The 25,095-nt window shown below is 39.4% G+C and overlaps 1 protein-coding gene across 1 annotated transcript in view; it reads left to right on the top strand.

Moving 5' to 3' along the window:
• The first annotated feature begins 8,613 nt into the window (after positions 1-8,613).
• The window catches only part of vcana (versican a), a 51,556-nt gene continuing 35,074 nt past the window's right edge, over positions 8,614-25,095 (top strand). Inside the window, exons 1-7 of the mRNA XM_084945856.1 lie at positions 8,614-8,981; positions 10,336-10,399; positions 11,480-11,863; positions 12,825-12,999; positions 13,142-13,269; positions 14,917-15,210; positions 17,873-19,084. Coding sequence (XP_084801982.1) covers positions 10,336-10,399; positions 11,480-11,863; positions 12,825-12,999; positions 13,142-13,269; positions 14,917-15,210; positions 17,873-19,084 — 2,257 coding nt within the window. The 5' untranslated portion in view covers positions 8,614-8,981. The remainder of the gene's footprint in view (positions 8,982-10,335; positions 10,400-11,479; positions 11,864-12,824; positions 13,000-13,141; positions 13,270-14,916; positions 15,211-17,872; positions 19,085-25,095) is intronic.

Below are 25,095 nucleotides of genomic sequence, written 5' to 3'. Positions count from 1 at the left end.
AGGTTGAGGTACTGAAGACGATTTTCTTAGATTTAGGCATCTAAAACTACCTGGTTAGGTTTAGTCACTACCAATGGGTCAGTTTAGACACTTAAAGCACTTTCATTTGATTAAGGCATCTGACACAAATTACTTGGTTAAGTAAAGATTGTGGTTTGGACACTTTACATAGAAAAAAATATGCTTAAGTTTACCTGGCGTGTTTAAGTCTGATGAGAAGTGATTTGTCACAGTGTTAGGTGTGAGGACTGGTCTCATTATTGTCATGACACATTGTTCAAATCACACAGATGACACAAACTTTAAAAAAAAAGGCAGTATTTAACACCTTCAGAATGACGCCTGACTGATTAGTAATGAAACCTTTTCTTCAAAATGACAACAGTCATTAGCAAATGCATAGTATTACATGTTATCATCTTTTTCCTTGTAATTTAATCTGGCAAGTCAAAACAGAAAATTTCTGCTTAACATTATCCCTGCCAGTGACGAACTTTTCCAGCAATTAGTGTTTTCACATCATGCGGTAGTGTTGAAAACATAACTTCCTGGTCGTTGGTCATGTATATATATTCATAGAACAAAAATATTCTGGGAGGTCTTGAATAGGTTGGCAGGGAAAAGATAAAAAAAAAAAACATGGAAAAAGTGATGTACAATCACTAATGAAAAATGAAGAACCCTATTAGAATACACGCCATACAAATGGTAGTAGTGGTACATGTATATATGTATAACTCACATATATAACAGGGACATTAAAACTAGTTTAACTATGAGAGCAAAAAGGTTGATCTATGATGTTGCTAAACAGTGGTAAACACATAAACACATCAACTTCAGTGTGTAACAGAAGTTCATATTTAACAAATAATTTAGATGGATTCACAAACCAATCAGTTTTCATATAGGTGAAGAATAACCAACCATACGATTACTGCAGGCTTTACTGCAGGCTAACTTTCTAATTTCTTCAATTCAATTTTGAAAAAGATTATTATTAAGGAACCTTTTATCTTCAATATTATTTTTAGGGCTTGCTGAGATCAACCGACTTCTTGTTCAATGCATCGTTTTGTGTTACTGAAGGAATAACTTTTGAATTAAATTGTTTCAACTTCACGGGATTCTCACTATGTACATCAGTGGACTGGTGTTAAAAGGGTTAACACTGTTTGTGAGATAGAAACGATGGCCATGCAAGTCCAAAATGATGTCTTTAGTCACTTGCTTATCATCGTTATTCACTTAGAGTGCACCTGTAGAGTTCCCATTATCCAGGGAAGTGACAGGAGTCTTCCTGGTTTCCCGCCACAAAGCTTCAGGGAGACAGAGTGGTCTTTGTCCGTCATCTGCCTGTGCTGGGCTCTCACTATTCACCATCCTACACTGTAATATATGAAACAACTTCACACTACATAAGCATAAACTTACTATTATATCTAATTTGCAAAATGTTATCCCTGAATAAAAAAAAATTATAATAATGCTTACACTTTATTCATGATACAAACATGCTGCACCAGCTGATTCTTGCACAACCCCATTTCTGAAAAGGCTAGGATGCTGTGTAAAATGTAATTGTGTAAATCTTATAAATCCATATTTTATTTACAATAGATCACAGAAAACATATCACATGTTTAAACTGAGACATTTTATTTTTTCATGAAAAATATTTGCTAATTTTGAAAACGTGGCAGGATTCTGTCATGGAAATCACTGGATGGGCTCAGAAACACATCCAGATGTAATCGTGAACACAGTTCACTGTGATATACACAAATGTAAGATGATGATGCTCTATTAAACAAAAAATGGGGCCATGTGTGAACACAATCCAGAAACAGTGCCCTCTTAGTCTCCAGACTAAAGAGGGACCATCCAACTTGTTTTCAGCGCTCAGTGCAAAAAGTTGCATCTCTGTTAGTGCCTATTGAAACGTACCATCAATGCTAAAAGATGTACAAAGATTTTAGAGCTGCATGCATCTACTCTAACAACATGACTTCATAATAGAAGAGCTCTTTCACCAACTGGAAACATTTGGAGTATCATAAAATGGAAAAACTAAAATAAAGAAGACCCGGGAGTGTTGTGCAGCTAGAATGCTATATTAGACAATATTGGGATAACGCTCCTCTCCCAGAAGTGTAGCAGCTGGTTTCCTCAGTTGCCAGATGTTTACAGACTGCTGTTTAAAGAATACAGTATGCTACAGATTGATAAACATGGTCCTGTACCAACTTTATTGGGACATGTTGCAGCCATCAAACTCAAAGTGACCTTGATTTGTTTTTTGTGTTTTTCTATTGTGAATAAATATGAGTTTCTGACATTTCATTCTGTTTTTATTTGCATTTTACACAGTGTATTTTTTTATTTTATTTGGGGCTGTAATATAAATTTCTATATACTTTTTACAGTGAATTAAATTGGTAGGGCAATAAATAATTTCTCATGTTTTTTCCCCCTTTTTTCCTGAATAAAAAGTGTAGTCAGCTTTATTGGGGGAGACACGTCAGACTCAATTACCTGCTGCTGTTTTTGCTCACAGCGGGAAGTGCTGATGTTTCTGTGGGGGTGGGACATATGAAAGTAAAGCAGAGGCCATGCTCTTTGAAAGCCTGTTTTCACACATGCACTGCAGCCCTAAACTTGCAGCCCTGCCCCCCACCCCTCTGAAGGAGGTCCATTTAAAAGCACACGTCCAACACAGTCGACATTAAGCAGTTTACCTGCTGTCTGCGTGTGTCCAGTTGTGCCGATTTGGGTCAATGTGAGAATAAGAAAAGGAAGTTGACGGGTGAGTTCACAGCGAGGGGGCATCATGTGTCTGGGCTCCTGCGTGTTCCCAGGCAACCCCTTTGCATTGACTTAATAGAATATTTCCAGGACTGCGAATGAAAGTAACGCATCGTGAGAAAAGGCAACATCACATCAGGCGATGTCCTGATCTAAACGCACCGACACTGTCATCTCATGCGACAGTTTTCTAGAGTTTGATTGAAATATGTGAACACTGTGTTGAGGGCAGTTGCACCTTTGATGGCTTAAGACAGACTTACGCAGACTACCAGCATTTTTGAACACCTACTTTTCCAGGTAATAACTGAAATGTACATAGTGACATGTCTCAGTGTCATCTAAAATAAACATAGAAAGTAAATCTTAAAAAAAAAGCATAAATATGAAAAACAAACGGTATATTCAATCTAAGCTTAAACTTTAAAATCGTTCAGCAGCTGAACACACAGTGTTGTTTGGAAAGTTTTCCCCTGCATTTGCAGAAGTTCCACCAGATCTTTTACACGTGTAAGATGCTTTGCAGTGCTGGTCTTCTCCTTCTCATTTTCTCACCATTATAATAGAAATACACAGTACAATTTTACCCTGGCAGTTACTTACATGTTTGCTTGTGTTATTCCCATGAATGTTAAAAATGTTTTTATTTTATTTTACTTTATTGCTTAATTAACTTTATTGAAATACAAATTTCCATACAACATTTAGAGTTGAGTTGTCTCTCATTCGTGATGTCTTTTCTGCAGTAGAGCAGTATAGCCAGTGGCAAAGAGTACTCGCTTTGTTTCAACACAGTCATTAAAACAGCTTTTTGATAATCACGAATAATGAGGGCCTTCTCTTTGAGATGCTGGTGTGAACTGATTGGCCTCATTATTTGAATTAAACCAAATGTTCTTCAGGTTTGAAGAGGACGGTGGTTGAACATTAAGTGTGATAATGGCTACCTGCTGCAGAGTGTGCTTTGGGGAAGCCTTTTTTCTTTTCCCCACGTTGTGCAGTAGATATTTAAACTTTGCTCGAAAGGTGCCATATAAGAAGGTCCTCTAAATATATTTTCTTTTTCTTTTTTTGCTGTTACTCATGCAAAGGTAAAATCAGATGAGAAAGCAGCAACGGTGATGTTTCAACACAATTTCATATGCAAACTTTAAGATTTGTTTCATTTCAAATGTTTTATAATGTTTGCAAGTGTTTTCTATCACTGTCTTGTGGTTTCTTCATGTTCTCGTCTGACCTGATTCTACTTAGAAGTATACAGTGACTGCCAAGCGATCTTAAAAGTCATCTATACCACCCAAACATTTTAATGGGCGGCCAAAAAAGATTTGTTTTCCAGTTTTACCAAACCATCCTTTAAAATGGTAATTGGAACCAAGGAAACCAAAATGACTTTCTACAGTTGACTTGATTTTCTCTCATGACAGGGAATGCATTATGTTATTATCTTAACTTCCTCTTGGTCAGAGACCAAAGAATTGCTGAGCTGTCCATACTGCCTTCTCTTGTGTAGGCTTAATTTCTGCCTGGCTTAATAACCGACTGTCTCACACGCCCATCTGTTCAGTGGCTAAAGTAAGAGTAAGAAACATAACTCCACTTGGAAGTTTACCATAAGGAGTCAATAACTGTTCACACAGTTAGTGAAAATATTTAGGATCACACAGTTTTAAAACACTTAGGATCTGAGTTGTCCAGCATGACACCAACATTTTTTTGAAGCACTGCAATCTCAAGTGCCCAGAGGTCATGCATAGGCTGGGAAAGAATGGGGTTGGGGGATTAAAAGGTTTCCAGATTGCTGCATTATGTGAACTGCAACTGGCAAATATCAGTGATGCGGGGATGGTTTGTGTTCGATTATCATCCCTCTCTCTGGTTTTAACTCGCTTCTTATGTCTTTGTTCCACTGCCATCCATTCAGTGTAAGAAAAAGCGTGCCAGATGCAGCCATTCATAAAGTTCCAGTCTGCTGGGCTTCTTAAAATATCACCACAAGAACTTTATGTAAAGACTTGAGGTAAAGACATTCTTTTAGAAGCTGGAGCCAAGACAAAAAAACACAAAACTCAGTGTAGATCAGTGGTTTTCCCTAGAGGCAACAATTGTTACACAGAAGAGGAAATCTGTGTTTTCTCTCTGAGTGACTGACAGCTGGTCAGCTGTCCCAACGTGACTGACACCCTACTTGCTGAGTGACAACAGATTACTCCAAACAACTGTCATTATTCGGGCATTCTCACTGTTACTGTGCAGCTCTTTCTTTTATTTATTTTTTTTGCCTTTATATATTTTTAAGGATGTTAAGAAGTCATAGAAAGAAGTACTTGTGGTTAGCAGGGAACCTTATTCCTTTTACATACCTACTCGATTACAGGACCATGCAGAGCTGGAACCTATCCCAGCTGTCACACAACAAGAAGTTGCTAGTCCAACAGGGCTAACGCAGCGCGACCGACTGTCATTCATGCTCATATTCACACCTACAACCAATTTAGAATTACTACTTAACCTAACATGCATTTATTAGGAAGCTGGAGCACCCAGGGACGACTCACACAGGCACAGCGAGAACATACAACCCCCAAACAGACAGGCCACAGCCAGCCAACAGGTCCAAACCATTAGGCTGTGACGCAACAGAGCTAAACACTGCATCACCACAGGAACTATTTTCTTTCTTCTGAGCCGGATCAGATAATACATCAAACTGTATATTATTACACTTCTGGTTTAGCAGTTTGAAAAGATAGGTGACCACAACAAAGTTTTTGCAAAAGTTAAGCTTATTACACAAAACCGCTTTTAGCATGAATATTGTGGTGGTTAACACATGTGAAAGCTGGTGCGCTTTCACCACCTTCACCATCCTGGACTTGAATGCACCAGTTCAAGACCAGGAAGGTGAAGGTGGAGCTGAAAGAGGATGGGAAATATCGAACTACAAATATATCGTATATTTGAAGTTATATATCATATATTATTACAAATGATATCCAAGAGAAGAAATAAAGCCTATTTCTTTACTTTCTTCTTACTTCTTACACTTTGTTTTACATTCACACTATTTTGATTTGAAGAAATGTCATTGTAATCAATGTTTGCACTGCCACTTACGTCACATGGCCTCTAAAGCTGTGGGGATAAGGTTTGGTTGTCTGGACTTCAAGGGATCAAGGTTCACTTTTGTCCAGAGCCAACTCCATTTACCCCACATTCTGCATTAAATAGTGGGTTCACAACCAAAAAACCAACACTCTGTCGTTTTCCACTCCTGGTAACAGGTTTAACTTTTATCTGACACCTAAATTACAACCAGTTTTATGCCATTTTTTATTCATTTTTTTTTTTTGCTTTCTTGAATAATGTGGTTGCCTTTGTGTGTGCCAGTTGAAGTCGTCCATCCATCTATTTTCTTATCTAAGTTACGGTCACACTGTGGAGCCAATACAAGCTATCACAGGACATGAGCCTGTGTACACCCAGGCCTGTCCAACACAGGGCTAAGACAGAGAGCATGTTCTCCCTGTACTTGTGTGGGAGGCACACTCACAGGGAGAACATGCAGAAATGCAGATTTTCTGTTATCAGCTTACGTGTGTACATACTGAACGATTTTTGTCAAATCCACAGAAACAGAAAAAAAATAGCTACTCTATTGAAAGAGATCAATCCTAGAGACCACATCAACTGCAATAGTGTGTGTTTGCATATGAAATGGCTCTTGACAAAGGGAGTTACATACTGCATTAAAAATCCCAAATAATGTATGACAGGAGTGTAAAATGGGATGGAGCCTGGGTCCACCCTAAATGGGACATGAGGACTGACACTAATGGTGATCTTTACTCAGTAATAATAGGTCAGCTCACACCCATTTCCAAACTGAGCCTTTTTATTTATATCGTAATTAAACTCACAAGCTTTGCGACTGCATCTTTCATAGTTAAAAACGAAAGGATTTGTCCTCAAAATTGCCTTTGTAGTGATTCCTCCTATAAATGTCTCTGGAACCACATTTTCTGGTGACACACAGACACACTTAAATGGAAAACAGTATTAAATATACATTAAAATGAGTCACTATAACCTTCATATTTCTGAGTTCAGGTAAGACAGATCCCTTTAGGCTGGAGCTGCTTTTATGCGGTCTGAGGTGGCATGGGGCCGGATGGCGACCGCCTTTACGGGCAATGTGATACGTGGGTCACCCAGAAGCCTGCACTACAGATCACCAGGATCAAACACTCTTTGATTGCCTCTTTAACCCGCTGGTTTTTACACAGTGAAAAACTGCACCTCATGCAGGAGAAATGTTGAATGTTATGTGACTTGCAGATTTTAGTTTAGCATTGACTCAGCTGTAAAATGAATCCTGCAGCTAAAACTGAGTAGATGTTAATTCTGCTTAGATAAAGTTGCATTTTTTCCCCTTTGTTCAGTGTTTTTCTTTAAACAAAGTTTATAAAAAGTTATCAAAGTTATTTCAGTTTGTCTTTGTCAGAATATCAATTTCGCTTTGGTTTGCTCTTCATGCTATCAGACTGTTAATTTTACAGGTCTGTTTAAACATCAGACTTCCCATGTTTAGAATTCCACAGACGGTTGTCGATGTGTGATAGAGAAATCAGTTAAAATTGAAACACATTACCGCCAACTTTCCCTCGCCATCTCGCCCAGTTCTTCTTTTGATACTTTGCAGGAGAGATTTGTTCTATGGGGAACTGTTTGAATGCCCCTGAGATAATACCAGTCCACTCAGGTATGGAACATACACCTTTTTTACAGCTTTTTACAAGGTCCCTCAGGGGCTGACTTTTCACAAGAGGTTTTTCACCTTAGCTCTGCCCTTCAGCTGGTTTCAGACACCAATACCATCATTTTGAACAATGAATGAACCTCTCTAGCTTCAGCAAACGCACTCTAGATCGACTCACCTTATATAGTTCTCTCTTTCGGATCATGTCAAGGAACGCTATTACTACAGTACTGATGGCACCTAAATGCAGTTTTAATAATTTTGTTTTAAGGCAGATAATGTTTGAGTGGTTCAGAGAAAATTCTCCGGAAAGGACACTGACTCTACAGACTGTGATCTCTGGGTGTAAGAGGATGCTTATATCCAATTTCTCAATAAATAAAGTGATAATTAGCATGTTTAAACAGCATTCATGTTATCACAGAGCACTCCATGTTCATTTTAACAGCTGTTACACATTGACACTGTTGCCCCCCTGCCTGCTTTGTAGTAGCCAATAATGATGATCATCAGGCAACTTTATAAGTCTTGCCCCCTCTCTTTATGTAAAAAAGCAAGACCAAAGCCTTCAGTTAACCGCCATTGTTTCACTCTTAGTTAGGCGGTTTTGCACAGTGATCAGAAATGACACGTTTTTATTCAACCTCATCAGTTTCTCTTGATGAACACATGAACTTTCGTCTTAGCACCTTAAAAACTGCATTCATACTAGCACACCAAATGCTCGCATGACGGATGAGACTGTCTGAAATGTACAAAGCGGTTCAGCGGGATGGATGGGAAAACTCCCTCACAGTGTTGACTGAAGTATCTTCTGTGACTCAAACTCAACCATCCATGTGTGCACCGCCCCGTTTCCATTGCCCAGCCTTGATTGGTGCGTTCCCCACAGTAGATGATTTATCTGTTTCTTGATATTTAGATGAAAAAGCTATGACATATCTTTTAATTTGCTATTCTCTTAGTTTTGATTACTTTTATGCTATCTGACGCTCATATGGGACTCTTGTTACCAGCCAAGAAGATCCTTGATAAAGAAGCAGAGGGTACACCTCTAAGGCACACGGTCAAATTAGGGTTTTTTTCCCTCCTCCACTCTGTCTCATTCACTTTTTTTTATGGGCCCCACCTCTTGACACTGACGAAATAACCGCGTGATTTAGGTAAAATTGAAACTGTTCCGTGCCAGCACTTCACGGTCTCAGTCGCTGTGTGCCCGTCATTCCAGAGCAGGACACTACAACTGCGGAGCATCAAGGGGAACTGAGAGGCACGCCGGGAAGATAAGTGCTGCTTCCAATGTGGAACAGACCTATTTAGGCACTTTTTTACGCACGCATGTTGCGGACCGGGACAAATTCTGTATAAGGACGTAAATCTATTTTTGTACATTTTATGGAATAAAAATCATTTAAAGGTAAGTTTATTTCTGTTTGGATAGTTATCTTTGAATTAAGGAAGAATTGAGACAATTCTTTGCAAAATAACTGATTTCCTATTGTTGGTTTGTTGCTTTTTCAATGTGTATTTTGCTATAATATTAAACAAATATTAAATCAAATGAATGCAACTTTTAAGAACACAAGTCGTTTAAGACAGACACACGCGCCACGATGTTGTCCTCAGATAACCTGCACCGATGTGCAGATATTTCTTGACGAGTAAGACAAACAATTCAGAAAAAAGGGTCTGTGGACTGGAGATTACTCCGCAGTCAGTTGTTAGAAATTGGAGTGACCATGCCACCCATGTCATAATTTCTGTGGAGTGTCCAGAAGCAACAGGTGTTCCTGAGAAGAAGAACCGTCGCATAAAGTGTTGCTATTGCCAAAAGTGGGGTTTTGAATCAATAACTGTACTTAAAGCGGACGATTGTGCTTCATAGCAAGGGACATCCCTGAACTGCGCTCGAACTGTAAAAGCCTGCAACCAATTAGTTTCCCCTGTGATGCTTCAGTATTGATCTGTGTTCGTTTTTCAGCTTTCTTAGAAAGAAAAAGAGGGTTTAAAAAACTTCAGCAATTACATCAAGTCATGCATGTCTTTGTGTAAATATGACTAAATTATTTCACGTCAATCTAAGAGCAATATATCCTCCGTGGATATATGGTATTAAAATATTTTTAAAGTCTCATTTATTTTCCGTTAGAATGGTTCAATTGAATCGGCGTGGAGCTCGTGGGAGTTAAAGGCGCAGACTGCCATCCTGCAGTATTTTAGAGGATGATCTTTTGAACCTGCCAGTTGCCATTAGTGCGAGATTGTCTCCCTTTGAAAACAAACAATACTAGTTTTCAGTTAGCACTGCGACCCACCGCATGTGTTTATACAGCAGGGTGCAAATGAGGGTGAGGGGCTCGGTGCTCCTGTCCTTCTGTCTCCACAAACTCACAACTCCGACCCCACAGGGAGTCTTACATCTGAACCCCCGAGACATACAAAGCTCAACATCTTAGTTAGAGACGAATAAAAGATCATGCTTGGTAATGTTAGATATTATAAACACAACGTATTAAAATCACACTTTAGCCCGTTGGAACATCTATTTTTTCATGTGGATATTTTGCGAATACACATGCTTAATAAATGGGGAGTATTTTTTTCTCCAGACCATAATGTTAGAAAAGTGCTTAAACAGACTTGTCTGTTATAACCTACAGTAGGAGTTGCATTTCTCCTTAAGCCAAATGTGGATGCAATTAACATTTAAACTTTGAATTTCTTGCTTCCTAAGCTGCACTCCCTTTCCTTTTTTTTCTTCTTTCCAACAGATGATACTGAATATAAAGCATGTCCTGTGGTTATATTGCCTCTGTGAAGCTGCAGCTGCAACAGGTAAGCTTTGAATGGGTTAGTTCTCCTCCCTTGTTTTTTAGTCACTCCTCTTTCTCCCGCTCCCTTGCTCCATGCCTAAGTTTTGGATTTTCTCTATTTTTCTTTTTTTTAGTCACTCCCCACCCACATCCCTCCCTCCATTCTTCTCCCTGCCTCTGCCCTTTTTTCCTTTGTATTCCTCTACTCTTCTTAAAGCTCCAGAGCAACTGTTTAGCATGTTTGATAAGTTTCTTCCAGTCTTTGCTGTGTGAAACTTGCAAGACTCTACTTAGAGGTAGGTCAAGAGGAATTGAGGGTTACAATCTAGGACCTGCATACTACTTGTCCCCATAGCTTTGTCTCTGTCTCTGTCTCTGGGTATGGGATGGACACCTTTCAATTAGACTCTGCTTCCAGTCTGGAAGCTGAACAGCTGGTTTCAGTTAGTTTCATCCCACATCCTAATAAGACCCTCTGTTGAAGCACACAGACTCACACCTCTTGGACTGTCCGCACAGAGCATTCCTCCCATTATTCCCTGTGAATGCTTTTCTACCCCATCCAAAATAACTGTAATCATCTTATTGCCATTTGCATTTAGAACTTTATCTGACATGCAGAATACGCATAATACTGTTCACTGACATACTTCTGTTTTTGTGGGTTTGCTTATTTAGTTTATCCTTTTTTTAAAAGCAGGAACATGCACAGAGCTTAGCAGCAAACTTTCATGAAATAATACAACCATGATGACTTTCCCTCTTTCCCTGATTATCTATAACTTAATACAGACATGCTGCACATACACTGCCCTTGTGTTAAATATGTTCCCACACCCATCATTTTAAAGTTGAGGTTTAACTTTCCAAGAGTCAAGTCATAATGGATCTTTTTTAAAGGCTTGGTGCAGTGGTCACACCCTATCAGTGCAAATGACTTGTGCATTTCATACTGTCTGGTTCGATCTGTTAGGATAAGATTGAAAATTGAAGAGGAGATATGTGCATTTTGAATAAAATAAAACAATAAAGAAGGTTGCCATTAAAATAGAAACATTAAATGAACTTGCACTCCATCTAACTCTGGCCTTTTGCCTTTCAGCCTCAAATGCATTATCAGTCATCCAACCAGTCATAGGGTCCCTCTCAGGGAAGGTAAATCTTCCCTGCTACTTTTCCACAATCCCAACCTCAGCACCAGTCATCAGTCCCAGTGGAACAGTCGTTTACAACAAGGATTACTTGCGGATCAAATGGAGCAAAATACAGGGACGAACAGAGTCCACGGTGCTGGTGGCACAAAATGGGATCATCAAGATAGGCTCAAGCTACAGGAACCGTGTGTCAGTACCCAGCCACCCTGAAGTTGTCGGCGACGCCTCGCTCACAATTGTGAAGCTGCGTGCCAGTGACGCTGGCACTTATCGTTGCGAGGTCATGTTCGGGATTGAAGACACCCAGGATACTGTTAACCTCGATGTCAGCGGTAAGAGATTCCCAGTATCCTTCCTCTATTACGGTGGAATTAGACAAAAACTTTAAAATTGTAGAGGTGGGATGCTGCAAAACTTAATAATAGTGAAATGTCACACAAGTGCTGACAGAAATGTAAACAGGATGGGAAAGTTATGGGCGTCCTTTTGCTTACATTGATAGCAGCAGCTAACCGTTAGTCATGCAGAGTATCCACAGCTTTTATTTTAGAGGTGACGCTCTCTTGCAAAAGAGTCAGATGACCTTTTTTTTGGTAATTTTCCATATCAGCCACAGCAGTGCCTTAGTTCCAGTGATTATCAGTTCATTATCCATTCAAACGCAGTGCATTGCTGTAATCTTGGGTGCCACCGTGTCAGTATGGATTTTTTATTTTATTTTACAGGCACACAGGAAGCGTTAGTATGTCTGTGGGAGGCAGTATTCTTCAGCATCCTAAAAATGATAGCGTCCTTATGCTGGTAGGGGATGTGGTGAGGTGGAGGGTGGGGTCATCAATCCTTACCTAGTGTCATGTGCATTCTACATGCTCTCATTTGAGAAGTACGCTGGGAGATATAACTCATGTAGAAAACATGGGTGGGGGGGGGACACTCAGATAGTTTTGGTTTTCACTGGTTTACAATCTGCATAACCTCTTTTCCAACTCTCTGCAATGTTAATTATGACTATCAATCATATCTTTTGCGTCTATTTACTGTCCACAAATATGGGGATTTCAGGGCCATGGCATCATATGGAGTTCTCTCGTTTGTTTGTGGTGAGCTGCATTTTGCGTCGCTCCTTCATTTATTGTGGAGATCCTTCTTTCCAAAGAAGCTGAGTGGCCTAGTTATATCACACATAGAGGGTGCTTTATAGGACGTTTGCCATAATTTACAGCGCTGAAGTTAAACTAATGACTTCCAGATCACTCTATGCCTGAGTTTTTAATTTTAATTTTAATTTTTCAGGTGTTGTCTTTCACTACCGATCAAGCATCAGCAGGTACACTTTGGACTACCAGAAAGCTGTACAAACTTGTGAAAACGTTGGAGCAAACATTGCAACCTATGAGCAACTGAAAGCAGCCTATGAGGACGGCTTTGATCAATGCGATGCCGGTTGGATTGCTGACCAGACAGTGAGGTTAGCTGCATTTCAGTTGCCTGTCCCAGAGACGACAACACTGCTGTTTGATCACGTATGCTCTATATGTCCGACTGAATTCTGGAGTGATGTGAAAGACAAAGACTTTAAAATGGCTCTTTGTTTCTCTTTTTTTATACAGATACCCAATTACAAGGCCAAGAGAGGGCTGTCAAGGCAACCTTCCTAATAAACCTGGTGTCAGGTCGTATGGAACCAGAAAACCTACAGAGACCTACGATGTGTACTGTTATGTAGGCAAACTGGATGGTAAGTAGTGGATTGTCCTTCCGTAGCACTGACCCATGTTTAGTCTGAACTTAAGAAACCTTCAAATCATTATCCGTGCTTAAGTACATTTAATTTTTACAGTTTGGAAACACACTTTTGTTCTTGTTTAAATATAAAAGCTGGTGAATGTGGGTGACCTTTTTCCAGTTTCCTTATAAGTGGGACTTGAAACATATTTTCTACAGTGGTTTTTGAATGAGACACCAACAAAAATGTGATAATGGGGTTATTAAAGGTCTTTGGCCCAGTTTATGGGAAGTCTTAGTTTGTCTTTTTTCTCTGTCCATCCTGTTATTCCTGTTATTTACTAAAGTATCAGCTACCTTAGGATTTGTACTGCACAGCCATCTTAGTCAACACAATATATGTTCAAATATATTTGTCACAGTCTTCAAGTCATAAACGTGAACCCATCCGCTGAGGACATATACATATATGCATATACACACCCCTCATCATTATTGTGTGCATTACAGAATAGAGATGGACGAGAAATGAAAGGACAAAATCGATAGAGATGACTGACATGTTACAGCGGTCTTCCTCTGGAACTGAACAAGGAAAATTTTGGCACCCCACAACAACCTGAATATTCATTTCCATTATATTGTAATATTGTCTCAGTTTTCTGACCATTTATGATCTAGGAACAGACATGCTTGGCGGATGTGGTTTGATGTGTTCGAGGTTGTCAAGTGTAATAACTTGGCCATAAATTAACCATGAAAATTAATGAGTGAGCTGCAAGACACTGACTGCTTTTTTTTCTATAGTTATGTAATTCCAGGGATCTTATAATATAGATAAACAAAATGTGAACTCCATTTATGCTTATAGCAGTCATCAATGTGATATCTAAAGAGCAGGAAGGGTCCAGTAAAATACTGAAATCAAATAGGTTTTTTGAGGATATAACGTATGTTATCTGTTTTTAAAAGGGAAAACATTCCTGTGTGAACGACATCTCCTAATCTCAATGCCCTTGTAAATCAATGGGATGAAACCATCAAGGGATATTTGAAACGTTACGCCCAAAACTAACTGAAAACATACAGTCAGTCTGCCATCGTCTCTTAATGTTGTTTGGTTTTAGTTAAGAGCTTGGCTTTTAGTACCCTTTTCATTTATATAATCCTGTGAGCATAGACAAACGTTCACGCTGGTCATTCTGCAGAGATTCTGACATGAACATGAAGGAAGGAAACAGCAGGTGTTTGCTCTACCCACTTTGGGGAAACCTAATGTCCTGCAATACAAACATATTTATGGACAGGCCAGGCACATTTTCAGCATTGCTATCCCACCTCAGAATAATATAATGAAAGAACTACTGTTGTCCTAAATATGATTGGTGGGAGATGTTTTGGGTCTCTGCCCTGCACAGCTGTGACTGATGTCAGCTGTGTTGGTCTTTTATGAAAGGTCAGAATGGACTGAAAATCTAAAGTATAGGCTATTTCAGTATGTTTTCAATCTAAAAATAATAAATACATTTTAAAGGAGAAATTACTTCTGATCTACTAGGTAATAAACCCTCTTTTTGTGTTGCTGTGACCACAGATGATTTGTTGCTATTTCGCCTATGTGCATCTACATTTGCCACTGTTTCTCATTATTTTTTATCAGGTGAAGTCTTTTATGCTCCCGTGACCCATAAGATGACTTTTGAAGAAGCCAATGAAGAGTGTAAAAAGAGGAAAGCTGTCCTGGCAAGTCCCGGACAGCTGCATGCTGCTTGGCGACAGGGGCTGGACAGATGTGACTACGGCTGGCTCTCCGATGGCAGCGTACGGCATCCTGTCGCAGTCCCCAGAACTAAGTGTGGCGGAGGCCAACTCGGCGTGAGGACCATGTATCGCTACAGAAATCAGACTGGCTTCCCGGAACCAACTAGAAAGTTTGGGGCTTACTGCTTTAAAGGTAAAAACTCACTCCAAGATTCCTGTTGTTACTCCTTATTGCATTTGGAGTTTGTAATGGAACAAAGTGTTACCTACATATGCGACGTATATGTTAGAAGAGACAGAAAGTGACCAAAGACAGACCACTCCCTAACAAAACCATGCTTGACTGTAAGGAGCTATGATCTCATCTCCTACATTCACTCCTGCTTCTCCACCCTTTGATTTTCTGTGTCTTTGCACCACATTACACTTTGCCATATCTGAATCAGATTGACCTTTTTAACATATCTGAAAGCCTCTCTTTCCTCCCTCTTAGTTTGCGTCTGTTTCACGCCTTGCGATTGCATAGTTTCAGTATAGCAACATGAGCAAAGCTGAGGGAGGATTTTCTTCTGAGCACGGCATGTCATGTGCCAGACTACAGCATCCCGTTGACCTCACTGTCTCAAAGTTTGTCTCCCGCCCATTTCTGAGGCAAAAAAGCGAGCCAAGAGAAAAGTGAATTCATAGTGGTAAACTCTGTTTTCTTTGAAAGCAAAAGACTGACTTTTTTTTCTTGATTGAGGAATAATGACCAAAAGTTTGCCTAAGAGAATGAGAACAGTTTATATCTGTTTGACTCTTTATTGCTTCCAGCTGGGCTAATCAAGGTTTCTTACGCTTTACCCTCGTACAACCTCAATGTTATTGTGAATCAAACAAAAACAAGTTAATGCACTTGAGTGCAATTTTGAATATTTAAAGATATCAATCTTGGTAATATATAAAGTCAAATTAATTGCACATTATAACAAAGAATCAACCTAAACACTAAATAAGATCATGAGGATTTTTTTAAAAATTTTATTTTCGCCAACTCTTGCTGCACACTGTGATAATTACTGACCATGAGAGGGAAAGGAATTATAGCTGTAGATCTTTATAAATAGTGACGTTTCATGGTTGACTGGAAGTAGGCAGAATTAGACTTAATCCCTTAAAATGTGCGCGTTCTTAACTAATCGGTTTTCCTAAAACAACAGAAAATGACAGGTGATAGTTGCCATTTAGAGAAACACCAAAAGCAACTAATGCCACATCTGTCAGCCTTTTTAGTCTCGCTATCTACCACCTTTCCATCTTTCACCTCTCATTTCCTCTGTCAGTTTGCTGTCTGTCATTCTCACTTGTACTTATCAGAGCAGACGTTTGGATAATGGACAAAGCTACTGCTGGACTTCTAAATTCAGTCATCCTTGCTGACCTCTGACCTGGCCTTTCCATCTTTACAAATGAGAAGTTGGACAGATAAGCTGCCCACTGCCTGGTCATTTACTGCCCCTGGGCCATGCTAACTCTCGTGGTGATAAGTCCCTGCAGAGTTCAGAGGGCACGCAAATGGGCCACCTTCAGCTTCTGCTCTGTGTATTTCATGTCAGCCCTCTCACTCGTGTTGTATTTACACTCCCAGCGTAAGTGCTTTTCAAGTACTCTCATTTGGCAGGATTCACTCCATCATTTCCTGAATTCCCACGCCTGATCATATCTTAATAAAAGGAATATTGTGTAAATCGACTCCACTTAGATTAGACAAAAAGACGAAGAGAGAAGAGGTAGTGCGGTGGGAAAATTGGAAAATTAGTCTCTGATTGATTTTTGGAGTGGCCTAAAGAAAACAAAGGCCTGAATAACGGGAACAGCTCAAACTCATTGGTGACATAATGCACTCCCTCTGAGAGCAAGCACAGTTTTTCCTGTAAGGGAAAAACATATGTCACACCTTACATCAGAGATAGTTTCACGAGGAAAGGGGTCTGCTACGTAATGGTCAACAGCTGCCTTTACAGATTCTGCCTGCGCCCCAGAGGAAAGCTTTCTAAAACGGTTTCACTGGTGTTTATGAGTAAATGAGATAACTTTTGATGAAAGTGATCTTGGGAAGACAGGGGAGAACCAGTGTTAAAAGAACGTCTTAATAATTGTAATAGTAAACTTTAAACACCATCACTGTAATCAAGTGATCAAGTCAAGGGCTGCTCTTCAGATAATCGGGTGGGTTGAATACACGAATAAAAAAGCCAGGGTAGCTCTTGACCAAACCACAACACTAGATTACTTACGATTTATATGGTGTTTAATTCATCTGTTAAACACATGGTTGCCCTTTCCCACAGAGCACGCTCATAGAAACATTTAAAGTGCACTTGGCTGTTCATATAAAATTGAGGTAATCTCACTGATTAAGATAACTTTTCCATGCCCTATAATACACAGTAAAACTTTGTTACTGTGGTTTCAACAGTTTATTTGAAGAAGTTTAATGAATAACTGTTAAAGCTAGATATAAGAGAGGAAGCCTTTGACAGGGAAGTTTCTAGGAAACTATAGCTTGGTATTTAAATATTGGGTGGCCACTTATTTTTGCTGCTATCGCGAATTGACTGCAACAGACTCATTAGACTTATCTCGCAAACTTATTAAGGGTGACTTAAAATTGACCTGAATCACATTACTGTTCGTAATCTTGGCTTCTTAATGTACATCAATATGGTGTTTGGGAAATGCTGATAATGAAACAATGAATCTTGGCTATCTAGATCAGTAATGTGATAGAAATGTCACTTTAGCCAACCAAAAGCTCTGTTTGACACATAAATTCATTCTGACTTTGTGATCATGTGCTTATGTATGTTGTATAGGAAGGAGAATGGTATTCAGCCAGACTTCCTTTGTGGATGTATCTGTGGTAGAAATGACCACCAACGCCATCAGTCCTAGTACCTCCATCCCTTTACTGGAGAGTAGCACCATTCTGACAACTACGACATCTGAAAAAACATCAGAGGCAGACGTTTCACCAGATTCTTCTCCAGATCCTCCATCTATGTTCTCAACCAGCATGGCTCCACCTCGCCCCACCCCAGCAGGCCATGAGGAAGAGTTAATCACAACAGTTGCACCCACTATCAAAGACGACCATGAGGACGATGATGATGTAACAGCTGCGCCAGATTCTCGCACTGATGATCAAAATGTAACCTTTGTGGAAACTGCTGCTGCCCATGGTGGCACAGCCACAGAAACTAAGATCACGGTGGAAAGCACTGATGCCACAGTGTCTGATGATGAGTCAGATGATCAATCAGTAATTCAGGTCAGCACGATTCAGCCTGACGTCCCTATACCAGATGCTTCTCTCCGCAACGAGCTCATGTTTGCTGAAGGGGAGACAGAGGAAACTGTCATAGATCCTAGGAACATCACATCGATCTCTGATCTCACTGACACTCCGACCAAATCATCTGAAGTTAGCCATGAGGAAATGCTTAGCTCCTCACAATTAACACCATCACCTTCAATCAGTGATATAGCAACAGACTATACTTTGAGCTACGATGACATTTATCCTATAATAGGTTTAGAGGGTCAGCCACCTACTAGGACATCCCAACCAGATGGCTCAGCCAGCCCTTCAGACACCAATAGAATTGATGATACAATCACAGCCATTCCACCTGTAAATAACACCCATCGTGTCAGTGAGGTGAAGGTAACCACCACAGTGACACCAAATACTGCCAGCAGTGCGACACAAACTCCCCCTAAAGCACAGGATGTTGAGACACCACCAACACCTGAAGTTTCACCAGGCACAATCATCCTGATCGACAGTGAAATGTTAACTGAGGAAGTGAAATCTTCAGCAGCTGTCCGTGTCTTTGATGAGTCTTCCACTCAGGTGACAGAGCGCATTGGTGGCACCTTGATGGAGGACGAAACAGCAGCAGAGTTTGGTACAGAGTTCTTTATATCTGCTCCAACAACTTCAACGGTGGCCAGTACAACAGCCCATCCAGCCGCAGTGGTCACAGATAACCAGACCACCACTACGCAGATTCAGACTGCATCAGGTAAGACGCACCAACAATACCTTAATATTTAAGCTTTCTTGTGAAATTTTTCTGTTCAGTGCAGTTTTTTTTCTCTGTTTTGTTGTGAGATTAAAGGAGTGACAAATGAAAAGAAAGGCTGATGTTACAAGTGTAGTTTTGCACTTTGTTCACATGCTGTGTTTTAGGCCCATTTATTGTAATGTTGCTGATGTAGAGTAGCTGCAAATTGGTTGTTCCTCTTGGGTCTGTAAAGACAAAATTATGGAGAGAATACAGAAAACGGATATGTGAATATAGCAAAGCCAACTGTAAAGGGTTTCTTCTTTAGCATTTTGTTTACATCAGGTGAATGGGTGGCTTAAAATCTACTGTCCTTATTTGTACGAGCCATTAAGGTAGTTAACAGTAGTGGTTAAGTTATGGTTCAATGGACTTGATCTCTGAATTTTGATAATATTTAATTACGGTCTATGCATAGACTCAAACATAATTAGTTACAGTGAGGGAGTACTCATGGTTCTGTGGTGTTTCAAATTACTGGTTGTAAGTCTTCAGTCATTTAGTAAGAGGGATCCCCCTACCACATGTTTATGTGTTATCAGTGACTGCTGCTGAAAGGCATGCTTTGCCTGAGGGAACCAGATAATTTCAGGATGATTTTGACAAAAAAAACAGAGAGAAAGATAATAATAATATGAAGCAAAGAGAGACATTTAGAGAGTGTGACCAGCGCCATCTGTGAGTTAAAGCCCAAGCCTTTGGACAAGCTGATCATAAATGATTCACTGCACTTTTTGATGGGATTATTTCCCAAAACAGTAAATTCTATTGTTATAGCTGTTTATATTTAATAGTGAGATAAAATAACCTGGTTTTGTGCATAATTCAAATGGTTGAGACTGAAACTATGTTTTAAATTGTTGGAATAATTTAAATATATTTTGTCACAGTAAAACATGAAAATCACTAAATGTTGCTTTCAGTGGTGGTCTTGTTTGCATAACTTCCCAACCACGAGCACAAGAGAAATAAATTTCTAAAGATAAATGATGGTCTATTATTTTAATACAGCTCCAAAAGTCAGACTGAATGATAGTAAGGAGCTGTGAGCTGTTCACCAAAGGTGACATCAGAAGCCACAAAGCAGACATGAAAGCTTTATGAAGAAGTCTTTAAATCTGATCCTTACACTTAGTTGTGAAATCTTTTAGCAAAGCAGTGATTTGGTTGTATGAGTCAGTTACAGCCAGGGAACTCATTAAGCAATCATCAGTGGCACTTCTGTGTTCCTCTATACTGGCTTCATTGGGTCAACATTGGATGATCTCACATGCAAACAGCAGCTGCATCGTTTTTTACTCCATGAATTTTGCATCTGAGCTTCAAATATTGTTATGGTGACTCATTTCTTGTCCCTGGAGAGCAGTCTGTGTTGAAGGGTAGGGATCTGCTAAATTGGAAAGCATACAAGTGAATGAACTGGTCATTTTGCAGAAACTGAGAATAACTTTGTGGTAGGTTCTAAGCCCAGCTGAGAGAGCAATGATCTGCTTTCCAAATTATACACAATGAAAGTGCTAATGTGGCCATAAGCACTGTGTATATCCAGTGTTGTTGGTTTAGATGCCAAGAATGCACATGACATTGCTTGTGTAAGAGAGCCCTCTCTGTGAAAGAAATACAAACTCTATCTGTACTTCTGTATTTGTACTGCAAATAACTATGCAGCTGCAGTATTTCTCTCCTCGTGTGTGCACGTACCAGCTTGCTGACAGCCAGCCTGGCAATAGCAGAGGTGTGTTGGCAGTCTACCTGAGTAAGCACAGATGCCTTTCTTCAGTGCAGACTGGACACCACCTCAAAAGATGATGTCATTTCTAACTCACAGTCTCCCTTCTCTGTCAGGACAGCTGGAGGCTGCCTGACCAAAGTGGGTGATTATAGCTACTTTTACTGCTACATCATGTGATGTAGCTCAGCTGAGACACTCTCTTTTCTGCCCTCCCAGTTTGTGTGGGAAAAGCTTTTGGAAAATATTGTGGCACTGGGAAGAGTGTGCCATCTGGATGCATGGTAACAAAGTGCACAATAATATCAATGAATTGTTGTTTAGAGCACCTCAAAATCTGTCAGAGTTATTGTGAACTGTGCACATGTGTTTCTGATTAATTGCTGACAATTAAATTCATTGTTTAGTGCTTAGTGTTTATATGACATATTATGACTTGTTGAAATATTGGTACTCTGAGGCGTGGCAACCACAGATGTCACAAAACCACCAACAGTACATTCTTACAGTAATTAAACATCTATTTAACATTCAGTCCACGAAAGCTTGCTAAACAAATCTTTATAAGAGTACTTAACATTTTTAGAAGTGGGTTTAATTGCATTTTTGTAAAGTGCTTGATAAGAGGATTGCACTTTAATTATACTTATTAATGCTATTTTGTGCAAGGTTTGTACTTTTAACCCTCTCACATACATTTATGCAGTAAACCCTAACAACCCTCACCTATTTTACCTTGTTGGAATTACACTCCTGTATAACTGTGTTGTGCACAGAAATACTTAGCTTTGACAACATCTCCATTGGTGAGAGCTATCAAAATTATAACACTAAGAGACAATCAGAAAATAGTGGAAACTCTAATACCTAGAGTCTATGAATATGAATATGTCTCAGTACCACAAGGTGGTGCAGGTTAAGTTATCTACACTTCACTTTGATATAGATATAGTGCTATGGAGACCTGGCATTGTATGGTCATTGTTAAATTCAGGTAATTAAATTCACTGGAAATCCCTGTCATATTGTTATTTGCACCACTGAGCTCACATGTTAGTTGTTAGCATTTGTTAGCTAGTGCTAACAGCTAATATCACTTGCCTGTCCACTTCCACCAGGTAACCTTACAAAATTCTAAGACTTATTTGAAACAAATTAATAAGGGCTGGGTGTGAGTTGCTGTGTTTCAACATTGCTGTGCTAGCTTTGTTGACAGCACTCCCTTATCATGCATGTAAAAAGCTAGAAGCAGACAAGGAGCGTAATCTCCATTAAGGCCAGTCCCACACTTGCTCATGCTCTACCTGTCCACCTAGTTTCCATGCAGTATTTTCTGCTGTAACCTTTTGTCCTGCGTCTCATCTTGACCTAGTTGTAGTCTACATAAGTTATTCATGGATATGGATTGCACTGAAGTTGGGGGCTTTTAATGATTTCTTTGACCCGTTCTTTTGTTAGGGTTGAATGATTGCACAGCATACAATCATTGAACAATGAATTTGAATTTACTTTAGATTTTTCTGATGCATACTGTTTCAAACCTATGCATACTTCCCCACTAGTGTTTGGTTTAAAGCCTCCTAGAAAGTTGCACCTTGACTAGACACTTTCGGTATTTTGGCATAATTCTGGCTTGATGTTTGAACTGTCCTCTTGGCAGCATTGGTAGAGTTAATTTAAAGTGGTTGGTTTAAATGGCCTTTAAGTGGATTTTAAGTGTCATCTGCAAATTTTCAATAGGGTTGAGGTTTGTGCTTTGGGAAGGCCATTCCAGAAGCTTAATGTTAGCTTGCTTTATACATTCCAAAACCAGTTTTGATGTGTGTTTGGGATTGTCCTCTTGGAAAACCCAAAAGTTTCAACTGTCTAGCTGTTGATTTGAGATGAAGTTGAAAAATTTGGAGGTAGACCTCCTTGATAATTTCATCAACTTTGTGCAATCAACCAGTACCACTGGAAGCAAAACAGTTCCAGAGCATGATGCTACCACCACCACCATACTTAACAGCTGGTACAGTGTTCTGTGCTAAAGCCTCACCTTTATTCCTCCAAACATAACTCTTGTAATTGCTGTTAGGTTTTATGGTCAGACAAGACAAAGACTTTCTCTGGAAAAGCTTGTTCATGTAGACAGCTGCAAATTTCTGTTGAGGTTAAGGATGTCAATTTAGAAGCATAAGCTTCTTTCTTGGTCGGCACCATCTCAGTCAATGGTGATGTAAAAATTACTTCACTGTGGACAGTGACACTGCTCTTCCAGGAGTTTCATGGCAGGATTAAGCCTCTGTGGTTCCTAGGTTGTTCCTGAACATCCAATTTCCTCTCATCTGAGGGCGACAGTTTGGTTCTTCTTCCAGACCTGGTAAAGTGGTGACACATACGAATAACTGATGGTCTTTAAATCTGCAGTTGCTTAGAAATAGCTCCAAGAGATCTTCCCAACTTGTGCTAATCTACAGTTTAGAACTTAAATGAATTCCTTGAACCTTCCCATTGTTCTGATTAGTGGTCAATCCAGTGAGTGCCATCAAAAATCTTTTTTGTGCTGGCAGATAAACTAACAGCCCTAGTCAGTTAAAGAGAAGTCAGCTAAAGACAAGTTAAATGGCCATAGGTATTTAAGTGAGAGGATATATTTGAGCCTGTCTGTACACTTTTGATACTGTGTGGAATAGAGAAAATCCAAGCTAAATTAAAACTTGTGCACCCAATTCTTGTTTTTAAAAGTCATTAAAGACAAAAAAAAGAAAAGAAAATCAATTATCATGACATTCATGCCCATTATGAGTTATTAAAACTCAATATGTAAAACGACTTCAAAACGTTTAAACTAAAAAATGTGATTGTTGAAAAATGATTGCTTTAAAAAAAAAAAAAAATCCAGCAGTTGTTACACATTTAACTCTAATTTCCCTCAACCCAAATCTTTAAATACTGGTTGGGAGTAGAACAAGAACAAAATAGGAGAGTTTTTAGGTAAATCCCAGTTTGTCCAGTTTGTTGAAGTATTTACTTAATTTGTAACTAATCTTGAATGCAAGCTGAACTTGTGCTTCTTTGAAAGTTGGACAGCTACATAATGCTGACAGGTGATGAAGACTAGAGAAGGACTGTGTGTGTGTTGTTGTGTGTGAGAGACGGATAGTTTCTGAAGGTGTGTGGGTCCGACAAGTGGGAATATTGCCTAGTTCCCAGGCCTTACCTGGATTTCTAACAGGTGTCTTTTTGCAAAGCTGAGCTACTGCAGGTGTTATTGTTGCAACCAGTAATTTTTGTTAATCGTCATTTGTGGGAAAGGAGTGAGAGAGAGAGAGAGAGAGAGAGAGAGAGAGAACAAGTGGCAGAAACAGAGAGAGAGAAGGAGGTAGAGGTTATTCAATTTGTTTATGAACAGATTTCTCATTTTGGTGTGAGAATAGTCTTTTCCTCCTTGCTTATACATCATGCAAACACGGGTAAGGAGCATAGCAACACTGTTAATTTTAAGATTAATCACAGCTTTTCTTTCTACAGCCAGCACTGTATATGTTATCATCTTTGTTAAATTCATAATTCTATGGCTTAGTATCAACGGGCTTTTCCTTTCTTTTCTATGCTTGCAAAGTAAAAGTGGAAATGTTCACTCTTGTAATGAGGCTAAACAGATGATTTCTAGAGAGGACAGGCCATGCTGTGCCTCAGTTATCAGGTCCATTTTCAGTAAAGTTCAGGTTTTTGTTCACTGTTTCCTAAGTAAAGCGCTTTGGATGAACATATTTTTTGCAGCAGTCTAAAGCCACTACCTTTTAAACACTATGTGGACTACTTCCAGCCAGACAAATCTTGTTTATTTATAGGAATACATAAACCCATTTGGCAACATACTGTAGGCGGCTGATGATAACATTGCTGCAGTGGAAACAGAATGCTGCTTCTGTGTTAGACTTAGACGGCTAAGATCTGAATTACTTCAGGGAATTTCCTTTTATGTTATATACAAGGAGTGAACATGATAATTTGAACACTTCCACAACACAGTCATATTCAGATTAACAGTTGTACCATATGTACTATACAGCACTGTGCTATACATGATAGCTTTGTGATGCTAGCATGTGAATTACAGCAATGTTGAATGAAGAAATAGGAAGTTAGGAATGGTGTAATTTTGCTGCCTTTTCATATGTTAACATTGTTCCTTGGGTATTTTTTTTAATGCATAAACTAAATATTCATGTGCTAATTTTCCTTTATTTTCTTT

The sequence above is a fragment of the Perissodus microlepis genome, chromosome 12 (assembly GCF_051167445.1).
Source record: "Perissodus microlepis isolate ML-2025 ecotype Zambia chromosome 12, ASM5116744v1, whole genome shotgun sequence".
In the NCBI taxonomy this organism is placed as follows: domain Eukaryota; kingdom Metazoa; phylum Chordata; class Actinopteri; order Cichliformes; family Cichlidae; genus Perissodus; species Perissodus microlepis.
The sequence above is the reverse complement of the archived record's forward strand: the minus strand, read 5'-3'. Positions and strand labels throughout refer to the sequence as shown.